The sequence below is a fragment of the Dasypus novemcinctus genome, chromosome 12, assembly GCF_030445035.2.
Source record: "Dasypus novemcinctus isolate mDasNov1 chromosome 12, mDasNov1.1.hap2, whole genome shotgun sequence".
NCBI lineage: Eukaryota > Metazoa > Chordata > Mammalia > Cingulata > Dasypodidae > Dasypus > Dasypus novemcinctus.
In genome coordinates this window covers 96,170,114-96,186,996 of record NC_080684.1, presented here as the reverse complement: position 1 = coordinate 96,186,996, position 16,883 = coordinate 96,170,114, and the positions used below count along the sequence as shown (strand labels likewise).

Below are 16,883 nucleotides of genomic sequence, written 5' to 3'. Positions count from 1 at the left end.
AGCTAGAGGGCCCCTGGTCCCCACACGGGGTACATCAGCCTGGTTTCCTCCCAACTGCTGTTCCAGGCTGGGGCGGGAAGGCCCAGGCACCTTCTCTGTGGTCTAAAGCAGGGGCCCCTAATCTCTTTACCCATCTTTCCTTAGGGCAAATTCATTCGCATCAACTTTGATGTCAATGGCTACATTGTTGGCGCCAACATTGAGACTTGTATCCTTGGGGCCTCCTGGGTCTGGGGCAGAAAGAAGGGCCCTTGGTAGAGAAGAAGCTGCTTCCTGGTTCCAGCCACTTCCCCCTTCAGGACCTGTCAGGACCCTCCTCTGTGGGAGCTGGGAGGTGGGAGGATTACCAGCCTGTTGAAACCCCGGCTCTGAGTTCAGGTTTTTCTTTGTAAATAGGATAGAGTCCTGCTTGGAACAGGATAGAACTATTGAAAGTCATCTCCTGTAGCTCCCAGAAGGGTGGGGTTTGGTCGGCTGCTACTTCATTCCTCCCCATTGCCAGCCTTACAGCCTGTGCATGCAAAGAGCACCCTGACGTCCGTTTCCTCCCAAGAAGGGCCTTGTAAACAGATCAGGCTCCTGGGTATGTGAGCCTCCCTTTGGGATGTGCTGCACCCCTGGAAGGATAGAACCAAAGTAGCTTTTTTGCTTTTGCTTTATGTGTTGTTCTGCCACTCAGGGCCATTCTTTCTACCTGGTGACACTCAGCACCTTTTGACCAGGGGTAAGAGGAAAGTAGAGGAGTTGCCTTCCCTCCTGCTTGTATAATTCCTTAGCTTTTGCAAAGATCTTTTGGAGAAGTCTCGTGCCATCCGTCAGGCCAAGGACGAACGGACCTTCCACATCTTTTACTATCTCCTCTCAGGGGCTGGAGAGCACCTCAAGAGTAAGTGGCCGTGGCGCGGGGTCTTCTGGAAATTGAGCCGGAAGCACTGTTTGGGAAGTGAAGGCTCTGGTTTTGGGCTTGGGAGGAGAAGCGTGAATGACTTCTGTTCTCCGTGCTGTCCCGAGGACATGGTCTTCTGTTTCTGACCGTGCCAGAGAAAAGCCGGGGCTTGTGTACACGAGCTGTGAAGGTGGGCCCTGTCGCTCCACTGTGCTGGCTGACTGGGCGAAGTCAGGGCTCTGGGGGACGCCGCGGCTTCCCGAGGGTCCCAGGGCCTCGAGTCCATTGTCTGTCCCCCCAGACCTTGGCAGTGCAGCGTTGCCTCTGGTCTCTGGTTTCGACACCTCACTGAGCTGCCCTTGCCCCCGCCCTTGCCAGCCGATCTCCTGTTGGAGCCGTACAACAAGTACCGCTTCCTGTCCAACGGGCACGTCACCATCCCTGGGCAGCAGGACAAGGACATGTTCCAGGAGACCATGGAAGCCATGAGGATTATGGGCATCCCGGAAGACGAGCAGATGGGTAAGGCCGGCCTCCTGGGGCAAGGGGCGGGAGGCGGGAGGCTGGTCGTCTCACGCCCGAGGCCCTGGGGAGAGCTCCTGTGGGCTGTGACTCTTGGGGAGGCCCACAGAGCCTGGGAGGAAGGCCTCGGAAGTGGGGAAGCAGCCCCCGGGTCTGGAGCCCAGGGCTCTTCATTCCCGGTGGCCCCACAGGCCTTCACGCAGAGGGGAGCGAAGGCCCGAAGCCGGAGCTGCCCGTGGGCTGGCTCCTCTCCAGGGTCTGGGTCTGCTCTTGGAGCCCTTGCCCTTGTGAAAGTGGCGAAAGTGCAGTGTCTCGGCCGAGTGTGGAAGAGCAGGGCTGGGTTCTTTGTGTGGGTGAAGCCCAGAGCAGATAGCAGGGTGGGACCTGCCTGTGTCTTCTCACTTCCCTAGAGAGGGAAGGTGGAGCGCGGGTTAGGGCTCTTCTCAGCCTCACTTCAGGCTGTGAGTTGGAGCATCGAGGGGGTGCTCCTTTTCCCTAGGGTGAGGTTCGTGGACACTTGGGTGGCTTTGTCTTGTCTTACTTCACCTTCCTAAGCTGAGCTCCAGTACTGCTTGTTACATCCTCTACTGAGACAACCATCAACCTGTACTGACTTGTGCATATGTCCTACTAGACCATGAGTTTCTTAGAGGGTAGGGACCATGCCTGCCATCACTGCACTCCTCCTAATGTCTGAGGGACAGGCGCCTCATTCTGTAAACCAGCACGCTTTTAGCTGTGGATGGGCCGTTAGAGCAGCCGGGCCCTGCCTGGTTGCCTGGACAACCTTTAAAGCTCCCAGTAGCAGTACATTCTCATGCCTGCTGGCTTGACGTCTTCAGATATTTTCTCACTAAAACTGGGATTGGAAAACTTTTTCTGTAAGGACCAGATAGGCTTTGCAGGCCATGTGATTCCTACTCAGTGCTGCTGCTGCAGCCGCAAAGCAGCTGTGGACAACACGAAAATGAGCGGGCCTGGCTGTGTTCCAGGAAGACTTTGTTTTCAGGGGCAGACAGTGGACCTCTGGGCTAGAGGCACATCTGGTACGGACTTGGAACGCCGGGAGCGCAGGCCGAGCTGCGCCTGAGCCCGGGGCTGCCCAGGCCAAGCCTGCGAGAGGCCCCTTTGGTCAGGAGGTGGTGGGCGTCCGTTGGCTTGTCTTGCTGAAGGGTCCCCTGGGGGAGGGACCACTCCCACTCAGGGGGCTCATGCCAGCCCGTGTCTGGTTCTGAGCCGCCTTTGCTTGCACCCCAAAGGCTTGCTGCGGGTGATCTCGGGGGTCCTTCAGCTCGGCAACATCGCCTTCAAGAAGGAGCGCAACACCGACCAGGCGTCCATGCCCGACAACACAGGTGACGCCTGGGCTCGCCCCTGCGGACCGCGGGGACAGGTCCCAGAGCTTGCATGTGCTTAGGAGTTCCAGACACTGGTTATAAAGGGGTCGTCCTCTCTTTTTTAGCTCTGTGCATGTCTGTGACTCTGGCCCTGTGTTTGTTGTCCAGATGTAAAATCCTCACATGCACTTCAAGCCCACAGTGCAGGGGCTGCTGCTCACAGAGGAGCATCGGGTTGAAATGGACCTCTGAGCCCACGTACCAGGGCTCCCCTCACGCTCGAGCAGTGGTTCCTGCACTGGCTTTGTCTGGGAACCCTGGGATCATGAGCCACTGCTCTGACTTGGCATCTCCTAATTCCTTGGGTTGGTGCAAATGTCCCCTTTTAAGGTCCTTGCCCTCGCCATACCCTTCTTGCTGTCTTTTTAAAAATTTGACCATGTGGGCTCATGGCTCGTAGCAGGTACTCCCGTGGGCCTGTGTGGATTGCAGCCCTCGCACTGGGGGGCGACTGTCTCTTGAGCCCTGTCCTTGAGCAGGGTCCCCTCTGATCCCCGGGAGGTGCCAAGGCAGTGCAGAAGACCTGGTGCGGACCCCCGGTTTGCCTGCTGCCTCCCTGCCCCATGGCTCCGTGGCTGCCAGGGCTGCCACGCCCACTGACCTGGCACAGCCCAGGCTGCAGGGAGACCGGGCTTCCGTGGCCCTGCTGAGGAAGGGCGGGACGGAGCCGTCCTGGTAACAGTCGTCTGTTACCACCACAGCTCTCTTCTCTGCTCCCAGGCTGAGTGGAGGGACTTGCCCTCTTGGGTTTAATTAAAACTCTCTCCCTCCTCTCTTCCCCGCTCTCTGAAAAATATCAGCTGCCCAAAAAGTGTCCCACCTCTTGGGTATCAACGTGACTGATTTCACCAGAGGAATCCTCACCCCACGCATCAAGGTGGGCCGGGATTACGTCCAGAAGGCACAGACCAAAGAGCAGGTATGCTGCCCTACGGGGAGCTGGGTCGCCTCCTGAAAGCCGTCCTGGGGGCCAGCACTGGCGCCTGCCGTGGGGGCGTGGTCTGGGGCCCGCGGTGGGCCTGTGCGGTGTTGGGAACTGCAACCTGGGTCCCCTTATTCAAGCCACACAATGACCAGGGAGTGACGGCCTGGGGCCCAGGGAAGCCAGGGGCCTGCCCGAGGCCGCACCCCAGGAAGTGTCTGCGCAATGAGGGCGGAGCAGCCAGGCCCGTCACGTATAAAACAAGGACGCGATGTTTCCATTGCCTGTCCCGCTTGGTGCCAGGGTGGCGGCATCTGCTGTCCCTGAAGCTCGTGCCAAGCGGCTGTCTCAGCACCACCTGCTGCCTTGCAGCTCGTGGTGAGAGACGAGCAGGATCCTTTCCTCGTTGTCCTGGACAAACGTGATGCCTCCCCCAGGAGCTGAGGTCCCCGCTGGTGTGGACTGATCTCCCCTGCTCCTGCTTCTAGGAGCCCTCACGGCACTGGCGATGGGAGTAGTTAAGGTTCTAGTGGTCCTGTCTCAAACTTTTTTTTTTTTAAGATTTATTTTATGTATTTCTCTTCCCTTCCCCCCACTCTCTGCTCTCTGTGTCCATTTGCTGTGTGTTCTTCTGTGTCCGCTTGCATTCTCATCAGGCGGCACCAGGAAACTGCATCTCTTTTTTTGTTGGCGTCATCTTGCTGCATCAGCTCTCCATGTGTGCATTGCCACTCCTGGGCAGGCTGAACTTTTTTTTTTCCCCACGCCTGGCGGCTCTCCTTGCAGGACACCCTCCTTGTGTGTGGGACACCCCTACACGGGGGAAACCCCTACGTGGCATGGCACTGCTTGTACTCATCAGCACTACACATGGGCCAGTTTACCACACAGGTCAGGAGGCCCTGGATATTGAACCCTGGACCCTCCATATGGTATTCAGATGCTCTGTCAGTTGAGCCATGTCCGCTTCCCTCTCAAACAGCATTTTGAAGTTTGCGGTGGTTAATCCTCCTTCCTAAGGGAACCATCCTCCATGCCTCACACCGGTGGAGAGAGCCTGTGGGTGATTCTGTGCACAGCCACCCCGTGAAACACATTGTTTTCAAGAGGCAGTGTGCATTACTGTCGGCTGTTCTTTCCCTAAGAATTCAAGAACACTGATTTTTTTCATAATGAAAATATATGAACACTTAAGAAATTTTGGAAAATACAGAAAAGTAAAGAGGAGAAAAAAAATTAACCATAGTTCTGCCCAGTAGCCGTTGTTCTCAGACAGCTTTTCTGTTTCCAGGAAGTCTTTTTTTTTTTTAAAGAGTTATTATTTCTTCCTCCTCCCTCCATTTTTTGCTCTCTGAGTCCATTCACTTTGTGTTCTTCTGTGTCTGCTTTCTGCTTGTATTCTCATTATGCGGCTCTGGGAACCAATCCTGGGACCTTCCAGACTGGGGGAGAAGTGATCATTCTTTTGCGCCACCTCGGCTCCCTGGTGTGCTGTGTCTCTTATTCTCTCTTCTCTGGATCTCTTTTTGTTTGCATCATCTTGCTGCGCCAGCTCTCCACGTCGGTGGGCACTCCTGCGTGGGGTGGCACTCCTTGTGGGCCAGCTCACCGCACGGGCCAGCTTGCCTTTACCCTGGGCATCGAACCCTGGACCCTCCTATATGGTAGACAGGAACCCAGTTGCTTGAGCCACATCTACTTCCCTCTTTCATTTTTTAAACTTAGTTGTCATGCTGAGTTTTTATTTTGGAACTTTTCAAACATGTAGAAAACAATAGAAAGAAGAGTAGCCTGAACCCCACCCACCCATGATGCAGCTTCACCAGTTATCGACCCCTGTTCAAACCCAGTTCATCTCAATCTTAGCTCCTTCCTAGCTCCCCCGACTGCATTGTTTTGAAGCTGATCTCAGACATCTTCTCGTTTATTCTGCAAAAACTTGAGCACGTTCCCATTTTATTTACCAAAGGTCTTTGCAAACGTCTCCCTAAATTGCCAGTGTCCGCTTTGTTGCCCGATGAGCGTGTTTCAGTTTCTCGTTGTAAACACTGTGGGGAACGTGTTTGTGCCAGAAGCTTCCCCCTTGTTTAGGAGTGTTTCTTTGGGGGGGGCCCCCACAAGTGGACTGTATCTGACCCCACCCCCGGTGCTGCTCCTCCCAGGCTGACTTTGCCATCGAAGCCCTGGCGAAGGCCACCTACGAGCGGATGTTCCGCTGGCTGGTCCTGCGCATCAACAAGGCCCTGGACAAGACCAAGAGGCAGGGCGCCTCCTTCATCGGGATCCTGGACATCGCCGGCTTCGAGATCTTTGATGTGAGCCCTCCCCCTTAGCCGCCCTCCCTGGCCCCTCCTCAGCCTGTCGGCTGCCTCTTCCGTGGTCTCCCGGGGCTGGCCTCCTCCTTGCGTAGACGTGGGGTGGCTGTATTCTAAGCTGAACAAAGGTGCACGCTGCCACCCACAAGTGCTGGAGAGGATAGCACCTTGTGCCTCATGCTCCTAGAGGCTTCATGGCCAGGTGCTTTCTATTTATTTTTTCTTCCAGCAAATATTTATTTACCGAGCGTTGGCAGAAGACATCATCCCTACACGTAAGAACTTTGAGGTCTAGGAAAACCTGATAATTAGAGTGGATCCAGAGATTCTTTAAAAAGCCAACCACATACTTAGAAGGCAAAACATTTACTTTTTTTTTTTCCACTAACCTAATGAAATTTTGCTGTTGAAAAAAACTGCAACAAAACACAACTGTGAATAGACCTGTGATTTATCACTTAACAGAAATCAAATATTTTCATGTCACACTGCAGTTGTTGCAAAGACCATGTGTCATTTATATTCACCTCTCCAACATTTCAGAAGTTATTAAACCTGCTCTAGTATATTATTGTCTTGATACTTTATAATTGTATTTTAACGATTTTATGTAATTCTATTTCAACATAACTTCTTTCCTTTGCAGTCTGTGTATTTTATGCACTTAAGAGCAGTCTTCTAAGAAGGGCTTTACCAGACTGCTAGGGAGGGCCTTGGGCCCCAGATAGCGGAGGTCGCCTGCTGTAGCAGGTGGTGGCAGGAAGGTCGCCTGGCGGTCCAGGCCTTGGAGACGGCAGTGCTGAGGGCCCTGGGGGCGGGGCGTCCTTCCCGGGGGCTCCTGGCCTCTGAGCAGGAGGCTGGTGTCCCTGACCTGGCCTCCCTCCTTGTAGCTCAACTCCTTCGAGCAGCTGTGCATCAACTACACCAACGAGAAGCTGCAGCAGCTCTTCAACCACACCATGTTCATCCTGGAGCAGGAGGAGTACCAGCGCGAGGGCATCGAGTGGAACTTCATAGACTTTGGGCTCGACCTGCAGCCCTGCATCGACCTCATCGAGAAGCCAGTAAGGGCCAGGCCCGGCCTTTTGCCTGTGCTCTCCAGGGCCCTGCTCCTCGCCTCCGGCTCGGTTTCTGTCGAGGCGTGGTGGGTGCCCGGGGCTTAGACCTGGCAGGCCGGGGAGCCCCTCCCAAGGGAGACGCACTGGGCTTGGCAGCTGCCCCCCTCAGCTTTCTGCCCCCGGTGTCAGCCTTCCTGCTGGCGTCCCCCAAGGGCTGCGCCCCGCAGCCAGCGCTGGGTCTCAAAAAAACCTGGCGTTGTTATGTAATAAAACTCCACCCAGACACTTTCAGTCGGCCTAGAATTGGGTATTCTGTAGCCGCTGCCTGCGGAATCCTCTCCCTGGAGCCCCTGCCGAAGCACAGTCCTTTCTCCCTTAGGACTGTTACCCCACGGGAGCTTTTACTCCACGGGAGCTTTTACCCCACGGGAGCTTTTATCCCACAGGAGCTTTTACCCCAGCATTAGTGGTTTGAGGGTGGCTGTAGCTAGAATCTGTTTCCCTTTTCCAGTCGGATCATACTTGAAGCTCTTGCCAGGTGGAATTTGGGGTGCCTGGTGGCCTGTTTGTGGGGGGCTTAACGGAACTCGAGCTACTTGTGATGTGGTTCTGTCTGGATTAAGTTAAATTACTGAACTCATTCTCTCTGGGATCCCGAGCTTCTTGAGAATGTGTGTGCCTGAGCTATACTGAAATGTTAACTAACCAGAAGGCCTGGGAAAAGGGTGGTTCATTTTGAAAATATTGCTAAAGGGAAGTGGGCACCGAAGTTCTGCTTAGTCCCAGTGCAAAACAGTTGACTTGCGTGATGGAGTATTGTTTTTTAATCATTTGAATCATCCAATTACTAGGAGCCCAGTCGGCATCAAGTCTCAACAGACAGTCTCTCCGCAATGTCTGAATCTACATTCTTGTCTTAGGTGTTAGGGAAGCTCTCTCTTCCTCGGGGGGCCGGTTTAAACATTATGTCTCATCAGCTAATTGTACAGACATAGAGAGCAAGAATTAGAGTGTCTCGAGGCGGGGAGGCACCCCGATCCTGTGTCAGTGAGGGTACCTACTGAGCACCCCTGGGAGTCAGAGCCCCCGGGGGCGCAGGCCACGGCCTCTGCATTCAGGTGATGTCCGGTTCCCTGGAGGTGAAGAGCTGCTGTGACGGGCCTTGGGGTCCGGTGTCTGTCATCCTCAGCCAGGACCCAGAGGCTTCTTTGTAAACCAGCCTCTCATACTGAAAGCCTCCCTAAGGCTCCCTTTTTCCTTAGGGGAAAAGGGCTGCCGGCTTCTGGCTGCCTGGGGATCACAGTTAACCAGCTTCGGCTTCCTGGGTGGGCAAGGGCCGCGTCCTGATGCTGTGCTTCCTCTAGGCAGGCCCCCCTGGCATCCTGGCCCTGCTGGACGAGGAGTGCTGGTTCCCCAAAGCCACCGACAAGAGCTTCGTGGAGAAGGTGATGCAGGAGCAGGGCACTCACCCCAAGTTCCAGAAGCCCAAGCAGCTGAAGGACAAAGCCGATTTCTGCATCATCCACTACGCGGGCAAGGTGAGGCGAGCTCACAGGCAGGTGTCGGAGGTGATTCCTTCCAGGACCCAGAGCCGGGCAGCCTCAGGAGGGCCTGGCCCATGACTCACCTGGCCACGTGCCTCGTGGCAGGACTCAGCGTTGGCAAGCACATGTACTTGTTGGTTTTAGTTTTACCATCATATTTGTCATATTTTTCTGTTAGAGCAACCGAGGGGTTACAGAGAAATCACACGGGAAGTGCAAAGTTCCCGTAGACTGCCTCTCCACGCACATGGTTTTCCCTGTTAGTAACATTTTGCATTAGTCGGGTACCTTGTTGCAGTTGATGGGCCAATCTTCTGTTACTACCTGAAGTCCCAAGTTTCCATTAGGGTCCGCACACTACATTTGTCCAGGACGCTTGCAGCAGCTCCCTGGGGTGACCAGGCCAGTTGTAACGTTGTTGCTGTCGCTTGGTCCATTTTCAGACCTGGGAGTGAGGACTTCGGCGCTAACGGCACAGGCTCTGAAGTTGGAGTTAGAGCTCTGGCGCTCATAAACTGTGGGCCCTCGAGCCAGTGGCTTACCCTCTCTGATCCTTGACTTCTCAGAGAAAACAGGCCAAGCACCCACCTCACAGGCTGCGAGTATCGAACGAGCTGGCGATGCCCGTGTGTGCTGCGTGGAGCGCTTCTCGGCCTCGGTGCTCCCGGCCCTGGCCCGGGTGGTTGGTTGGGGTGGGGGGGGTGTTTGCTGTCCAGTGCGTTGTGTAGCAGCATCCGTGGCCTCCCCCACAGGCCAGTAGTGTGCGTGTGCACAGACGCAAACACCCAACCAAAACTCCTTCAGATGTTGCCGGGTGTCCCCTTTTGGAGGACAGCACCATTGCCCCCGGCTGAGGGCCAGGCTCTGGGTGGCAGGGTCGTTGCCAAGGTCACACAGCCAGTGGTGGCAGAACTGCCCTTGACGCTTGGCCACACGTCCTTCCAGGCGCTTGTTGCCGGGGCATTCCTCACGGAGCAGCCGTGTCCTGTGCCCGGAGAGGCTTGCTCTACAGCTGGTTTTTCTCAGCATGTTTGGGCTCCTTGCGTGAAGTGCCTCACCAGTCACTGCAGCCCGAACACGTGATTCGTGGGGGGCTGGCCCGCTCTCTCATCAGTGACGACGGGTGAGGGCAGCCGTGAGCCTTCACAGCTCTGCTCCCAAGGCCACCCTCCGTCCCCACCCACGGGTCCACGCCATGGCGGACACGCCCGCCCCTGTCACTTAGCCCGCCTGGCTCCTAAGCCACCGAAGCAACCCTCCACCCCAGGAGATGCTGCATGGGCCTGCACAGTGTCGTTCACCTTTGAGACGTACGCCGAGACGGCTTTTATTGTAGTGTTGCTTTTAGCATCAAAAACGAAACACCTGGAAAGTCCTTTGTGGGGCGCGTGGCGGGGTCAGCGGGGTCCCTCCCCGCTCTGGGCTGCTGCACAGCTCCTCCGAGCCCCAGGGACAGCCGCCGAGGTCCAAGTAGAAAGATGGCCCAGGCATACAGTTCTGGGGTTTTCATTTACCAGCAGGGATACTCTGGCCCTGGGGAAAGAAAAACCAGCATTATAAACTTCCCTTTTCTGCAGCCGTGCACACACACACAGGGAAGGAGAGGAGAGGACACAGCCGGGAGCTCGGGCTTCCTTCTGGGCTGCGGTTTGGGTTAGGAGGAGAGAGGCCAGCGGGGGCACTGCTGCTCTGTTTGTGTTCTTTTGGGACTTTTTGCAAGAAAAATAAAATGTTCCATTACTTGACTTACTAAGAATGTAATTTTAAAAAGATAATAACCTGCTCATTAGAGAAAACTTGGACATTCTGATAAAACCGAGAGAAAGCAAAAATTACTTATTAATCAAAAAGAAATATTACTAGAATTTTGGTATATGTCCTTCCAGAATTTTTTCTTTGCTTATATTTATACTACCTTTAGAAAAGCTTCAAAACAGCATTCTATTACGTAGCCATATCTTAACTGGTCCTGTGCTGCAGGCATCTGGGTTGGTTTTTATCTTTGCCCTCATAATCAGTCCTCGTTTCCTTCTTGGGCGTGGGAATACTGGCCAAAGGGCAGCCCGCCTCCGGACTTGGCCGTGCGTGTGGCCGTGCCCTCCAGAGTGGTCACGGGCCCGCGCGGCTCCGGCCGCCTCTCCTAGGTGGACTACAAGGCCGACGAGTGGCTCATGAAGAACATGGACCCCCTGAACGACAACATCGCCACGCTGCTCCACCAGTCCTCCGACAAGTTCGTCTCGGAGCTGTGGAAGGATGGTACGCCCTTTGCCCTCCGCCTTCCCTCCCCTGCCGGGGGACAGGCCGCCGAACAAGGGGCGCACGTCTCCCCTGCTCCCGTTGGGAACCAGCCGGGTGGCTTCTGGCTTCTGTCCTCTGTGCCTCGAGAGGCCCCCTGAGACCCTCCCGCGGTGAGAGCCTCTCCACGCTTCCCGGCTGAGGGCGGCCCTGGCGCCGTCCGCACGTGGGAAGCTCTGAGGTGGCCCAGGGCACCGCTGCCATTCCCAGTCCCCCGTGCTTGGTTGCCTTCCTGCCTTCTGCTCCTCGGTAGGCTGGTGGTTCCAGAGGCTTCCTTTGGAATGGTTCCTGCCGGTCTCTCCTTTGCCTTTGCCTGGGTTTTGCTTTAACCTCTCTGTTGCAGAGCTGCAGAGCACTCAGAGAGCCTATTTCTATCAGCGCTTTCCCATTCTCCACCTAGAATCAGGTGACTGGCCACCCGAGTGGCGTCTCTTGTGTGTGGTGCATCCTCGAGCTGTGCAAGAAACGCTGTGGCTGATGCTGCCTGCCTCCCCGTGCCCTCCTGCCTGCCTCTACCCCATTCCCCTCATCTGCCCTGGGCTTCCGCACAGGAAAATGGGGGTTGTGTTTAGATATTGGGGGACCTCACAAGGGGAAAAGTCTACAAATTGACAGCCACCACAGAGCGCCGCTCTGTTGAGGTGGTGTCTTCCCGCATGAATGGCTGCAGGCGTCTTGGCATGAGGTTTGGGTGTTGTGTGAACTGCCATGTGTGGGACCCTAAGAGCCAGGCCCCCAGGTGCAGGACACACCCAGTGAAATGGCCGGTGCCCCGCGGCCACCCGTAGCCTTCCTCTGGGCAGCCTGGTGGCCTCGGAGTCCCCTGGTGGCAAGGAAGGTCAAAGCTCCCTCCTGATTCAGTCGGCCGTTCAGAGGCCGGTCCTCACCCCAGCTTCTGTCTTGAGCACCTGTCCTGTCTTTAAATGGGTAATCGGGTTCTGCCACAAAGGAACAGGGGGCGGGCTTTGTCTTGGAATTCTTAGCTTTTACACCCAGCGTTGGAAGGCTCCACTTTTAATCCCAGCTTGTCCTTAAAACTGCCCTCAAATCGCTGGCCCCTTTGGTTTTGTTCGTTTTGGTTTTGCCTTGGAGAAAGCAGGTTTGTTCCCTGCTGCTGGCATGAGCCACAGTGACAAGGGCTGCTTCCCTCGAGGGGGTTTAAATGGTAACCTCTGAGCGAGGGGGAAGGAGATGGGAGAAATCTGCCAGCTTGCACGTTCATCATCTGCAGTGGTTCTCGTGTGCTCTGTTCTGGCACCACCAAGCACTGCTCTAGGTCCCTGACTTGGAGGGCTGTGCCTGGCTGATACCAGGTATAGAGAGAATCACCCACAGTCCAGTAGGTAGTGGCCCGGGAGCTCCCAGCCCCGCGCTATTAGGTAAAAGTCCACGTGAACTCGAGACTTTTTTCCCCTTGAACTGGGACCATGTGGCTACAGGACGATTCTGTAAGTCAAGTTGTGACTCCTTAGAGGCAAGCGAGTGGAATTCTCCCTGTTCTAAAACACGTTACCAGCTTTGTTGCATTTTTGGGAACAGGAGCTTCCAAGGCGGGCTGAGGCCAGGTGCCCGGCCCTTGACATGAGCCTTTGCGAATGCCCCGCTCCCTGAGAGAAACCTGCCCGGTGGCTTTGCAGTCTTCCCCTTCCCCCTTTCCCGTCCAGAAGGTCAGGTTCGCTCCACTTTGGGGGTGCCCCGCGCACTTTGTGGGGAGTCCAAGCCTAAAGGGTGCCGCTGTCGGTCCTGCCGCCTCCTCTCCCGTCCACGTCTGTCTGTCTGGCGCGCCCCCCGGGTGCGGTGCTGATGTGCGCCGTGTGGCCTTTGCAGTGGACCGCATCATCGGGCTGGACCAGGTGGCCGGCATGTCGGAGACGGCGCTGCCCGGAGCCTTCAAGACGCGCAAGGGCATGTTCCGCACCGTGGGGCAGCTCTACAAGGAGCAGCTGGCCAAGCTGATGGCCACGCTGCGCAACACCAACCCCAACTTCGTCCGCTGCATCATCCCCAACCACGAGAAGAAGGTGCGGCGCACGCCCAGCCGTCCCCAAGCGGGGCCTTGCCCGCCGGGCCTCCCCGGGACCCTGGGTCCCGTCCCTACGCTGCTGGCTCGTGGTGCCCGGAGGAGAGGGCTGCGCGTGGGGCCGTGCTTGCAGTTGGCTCCGCCGTCTGCTCCCCGCGCCCCCGGGCCCGAGCCTCTGGCCCAGCTGCCGAGACCTGGCGGCGGCAGAGCCCCCGGCTTCTGTCCTGCTGGGTTCGGAGAGGCCGTCAGTCCCTAGGCGCGGAAGCAGGACACAACGTACGTTCTCTCCTCCAGGCCGGCAAGCTGGACCCCCACCTCGTGCTGGAGCAGCTCCGCTGCAACGGGGTGCTCGAGGGCATCCGCATCTGCCGCCAGGGCTTCCCCAACAGGGTGGTCTTCCAGGAGTTCCGGCAGAGGTGAGCCGGGGCCTGGGCCCCCGGGGGGCTGCCCGCAGAGGGAGGGCCCGGGGCAGCGGCCATTCACACGCTCCTCTCTTCCACCCTCTATGGGAGAAGGGCTTTCCCCTCTTTTATTTATTTTTTTATTTTTTAAAATCTTTAAATTTTTGTTTCTCTCCCCTTCCTCCCTGCCACTGTCTGCTCTCTCTGTCCATTCACTGTGTATTCTTGTCTGTTTGTATTCTTGTCAGCGGCACTGGGAAGCTGTGTCTCTTTTTGTTGCATCATCTTGCTGTGTCAGTTCTCTTTGTCTGTGGCATCGCTCCTGGGCAGGCTGTGCTTTTTTTTCACGTGGGGCGGCTCTCCTTGGGGGGCGCACTCCTTGCATGTGGGGCTCCCCTATGCGGAGGACACCCCTGCGTGGCACAGCGCTCCTTGCACGCATCAGCACTGCGCGTGGGCCAGCTCCACACGGGTCAGGAGGCCCTGGGTTTGAACCCTGGACCTCCTGTATGGTAGGCGGATGCTCTGTCAGTTGAGCCAAATTCACTTCCCTCCTGTTTTCTTGCTGAAGTGGAACTCGTGACCGGGGCACCTGGTGCTTTTTGCTAAAGTCAGAGGAGCTGTGCACGGAAACTTAAAAAGGGCCCGCCAGAGCATCAGAGGATGCAGGGCGGTACAGGGACGTTGTGGACGTCGTCGAGCGCTGCAGCTTCTTGCTGGGTGTGCAGAGGCTGCCGTGACCCGTCCTGTTTGCCCGATGACGGTTTCCGTCTCGGTCGGTATTGCGGTGCAGCCTCTACTTGGTGGACTGCCCCAGTGTATTAGCGGGTCCCCGCAGCACCCCGGGAAGATCCGAGCTCCCCCAGCCCAGGCTCGCAGAGGAGGACCCGGGCAGGGGCCTGGAGGCATCCAGCCTGACGCTCACCCCCCAAAAGTGATTTAAACAGTCCCGCAGGAGTTCCCACCCAAGTTGTGGAAACCACCAGGCCTCCCTCCTGTCGTTCAGCCTTAGTCCAGGGCAGGGTGGCATTTGCCAGCATCCCTTTTTCCCTTGGGAGCATCTGTGAAGGAGTTCTCCACCAGCCGCACTGGGGGTGATGCTGCTCTCCAGTGCGTTCCAGGCCCCGGGGCTTGCAGGATGCGCTGGGGGGAGGGAGGAAGGAGGTGACCAGGCTCCTCTTTCCTCCCCCAGGTATGAGATCCTGACCCCCAATTCCATTCCGAAGGGCTTCATGGACGGGAAGCAGGCGTGTGTGCTCATGGTGAGTGGGGCCGCTGCCCCCGCTGCTGGGGACAGGCGGGCGCGGCTCTGGCAGGCGAGCGCCCCTCGAGGGCTGAACTCAGGCCTGGACTCTGCCGGCCGCCCCCAGCGGCCACCCCTCGGTCCTTGGATAGTCGGGATGGCGTGGGGCTGGGCCGCGGCCCCCATGGGTGGAACGTGCTCTACTCTCTTGCTTGCGTCTCCTCTGGTCTTCGCCCACGGTGTGGTCAGTGGGCAGCTTCTCCCAGGAGGAAAGGAGCTCGCCGGCACCTGCTCCCCCAACCCCAGTGGCGGCGAGGCAGGCCCTTGGGCCCCTTCTCCCCACGGCCCCCCATGAGCCTCGCCCGTCCCCTCCCACCAGATCAAGGCCTTGGAGCTGGACAACAACCTGTACCGCATCGGCCAGAGCAAAGTCTTCTTCCGGGCGGGTGTGCTGGCCCACCTGGAGGAGGAGCGGGACCTGAAGATCACGGACGTCATCATAGGGTTCCAGGCCTGCTGCAGGGGTTACCTGGCCAGAAAGTGAGTTCCAGAGACACTGCCCCCCCTCCAGCCTGCCCACCCGGCAGGCCCTCCCGTGCTCCCTGTTTCCAAGGAGCACTCGGGCAGCTGTGACCAGCGGCACGGTAGCACCGGTCAGATGTCCGCCCAAGGGAGGCTGCACGGCCCTTCCTGGCCCTCTGTCCCCTGGGCTTCTAGCTCCGAGTGGAAACTGGCATCTCCACCTGAGGTTGACAGTCGCCGCCTAGGAAGGGGAGAGTGTGCAGTTTGCCTGCCCCAAAAGCTGCCGCTGGCTGGGACCTGCCACCAAGCTCCCATGTGGCGTGACCCCTGTGTCTGCTGCCCCACGGAGCCCCATGCTTGACTCCAAGAGCCGCACGCTCGGGTGCTGGGGACTCTCCTGCTGCGGGGTGTGGCTGCACCTTAGTCCCCAGGGCCCGAGTCGGTGCTGTCTGGGTAACGAAGGCCCCTGTGTATCACAAAGCCCTGGTTCACGTCAGGCTTTGGCGGCCGGAGCCCCCTCGCCCTCTGTGATGGCGGGAGACACAGTAGGCCTGGGCCGGCTCGCCCTGCGCAGGTTCTGCGCTTGCCAGGGTCACACAGCTCCGGGGTGGGGGCCACCTCCTCCCTGCTCTCCTTTCTGAAGTGCCCGGCAGGAATAGGTCCCCTGCAGCCCTGGCCCAGGGCGCGGTCACCCCGTCGGGTTGAGAGTCCTGCCCGCCTTCCCCAAGGCTCTGACCGTGTCCCCCTCGCCCCAGGGCCTTTGCCAAGCGGCAGCAGCAGCTGACGGCCATGAAAGTCCTTCAGCGGAATTGCGCCGCCTACCTCAAGCTGCGCAACTGGCAGTGGTGGCGACTCTTCACCAAGGTGGGTCCTGGGCCTCCCTCCCTTGCCCGGGGGCTCTGCGGGCCCCCAGCCTGCCCTGGAGCCCCCAGGGGACAGCAAGCCTCAGACCTGCGCCTGTGACCAGCAAAGCACAGAGAAGGAAAATTAAAACACACCGTGCTCCCTTCTCCTTGAGCCACCAGTAACAGATGACTCAGAATTAATTCCTGGTCTTTTTCTTTTTCCTCGCTCCTTATAAATCCCAGCTACGTAAACCATACGCATTCTTGTATTTTGCCTTTTCCGTTTAACATTCCTTCACGAGCATCACTTTTAAAAAGCCATTATACATGTTCCCTAGAAGATGTTTTATAATTTGCCTGGTTTTTCCCCCAATGCTGGAACTTTATGTCATTCCTCACTTTTCGCTCTTCCAAACACTGCCTTTGTGAGCATCTCTGTGCAGAGGGCATGTCCCTGAAATGTCATTAGCAGGTCAGAGGCCTGGGGTACACTGCACTGAACTGATCTCCAGGAAGATTCCCCACCCCCACACCCCAGGAGCTCACCTTTCCTTCCAGAGGAGAGAGGAAGCTGGAGGCTACCTGCTCTCCAGCTGAGCTCGTCCCTACTGCATCTCCTCTCCTAGGTCAAGCCTCTGCTGCAGGTCAGCCGACAAGAGGAGGAGATGATGGCCAAGGAGGAGGAGCTGGTGAAGGTCCGAGAGAAGCAACAGGCTGCAGAGAACAGGCTCACGGAGATGGAGACGCTCCAGTCCCAGGTGCGCTTCTGTGCAGCGGCCTCGGTGCTGCCACCTGCTGGGCGCCTGGGCGCAGGGCATGTTTGAAGTTGAAGGAAGTGTTTCTCCCGTTGGGATGGGAACATGGCAGACCCCTCTCAGTCTTAAGTGGCACAGGCTGGCTCCCGCTGGGG

General features: G+C 57.4%; 1 protein-coding gene across 1 annotated transcript in view; it reads left to right on the top strand.

The window, feature by feature from the left end:
• Positions 1-16,883, top strand: part of MYH9 (myosin heavy chain 9) — a 97,270-nt gene that overhangs the window by 63,868 nt on the left and 16,519 nt on the right. Inside the window, exons 7-21 of the mRNA XM_058308745.1 lie at positions 145-208; positions 788-886; positions 1,265-1,408; positions 2,668-2,763; positions 3,606-3,724; positions 5,890-6,042; positions 6,933-7,106; positions 8,465-8,638; positions 10,789-10,903; positions 12,770-12,963; positions 13,257-13,378; positions 14,556-14,625; positions 14,986-15,146; positions 15,884-15,992; positions 16,600-16,731. Of these exons, the coding sequence (XP_058164728.1) occupies positions 145-208; positions 788-886; positions 1,265-1,408; positions 2,668-2,763; positions 3,606-3,724; positions 5,890-6,042; positions 6,933-7,106; positions 8,465-8,638; positions 10,789-10,903; positions 12,770-12,963; positions 13,257-13,378; positions 14,556-14,625; positions 14,986-15,146; positions 15,884-15,992; positions 16,600-16,731 (1,926 nt within the window). The remainder of the gene's footprint in view (positions 1-144; positions 209-787; positions 887-1,264; positions 1,409-2,667; positions 2,764-3,605; positions 3,725-5,889; positions 6,043-6,932; positions 7,107-8,464; positions 8,639-10,788; positions 10,904-12,769; positions 12,964-13,256; positions 13,379-14,555; positions 14,626-14,985; positions 15,147-15,883; positions 15,993-16,599; positions 16,732-16,883) is intronic.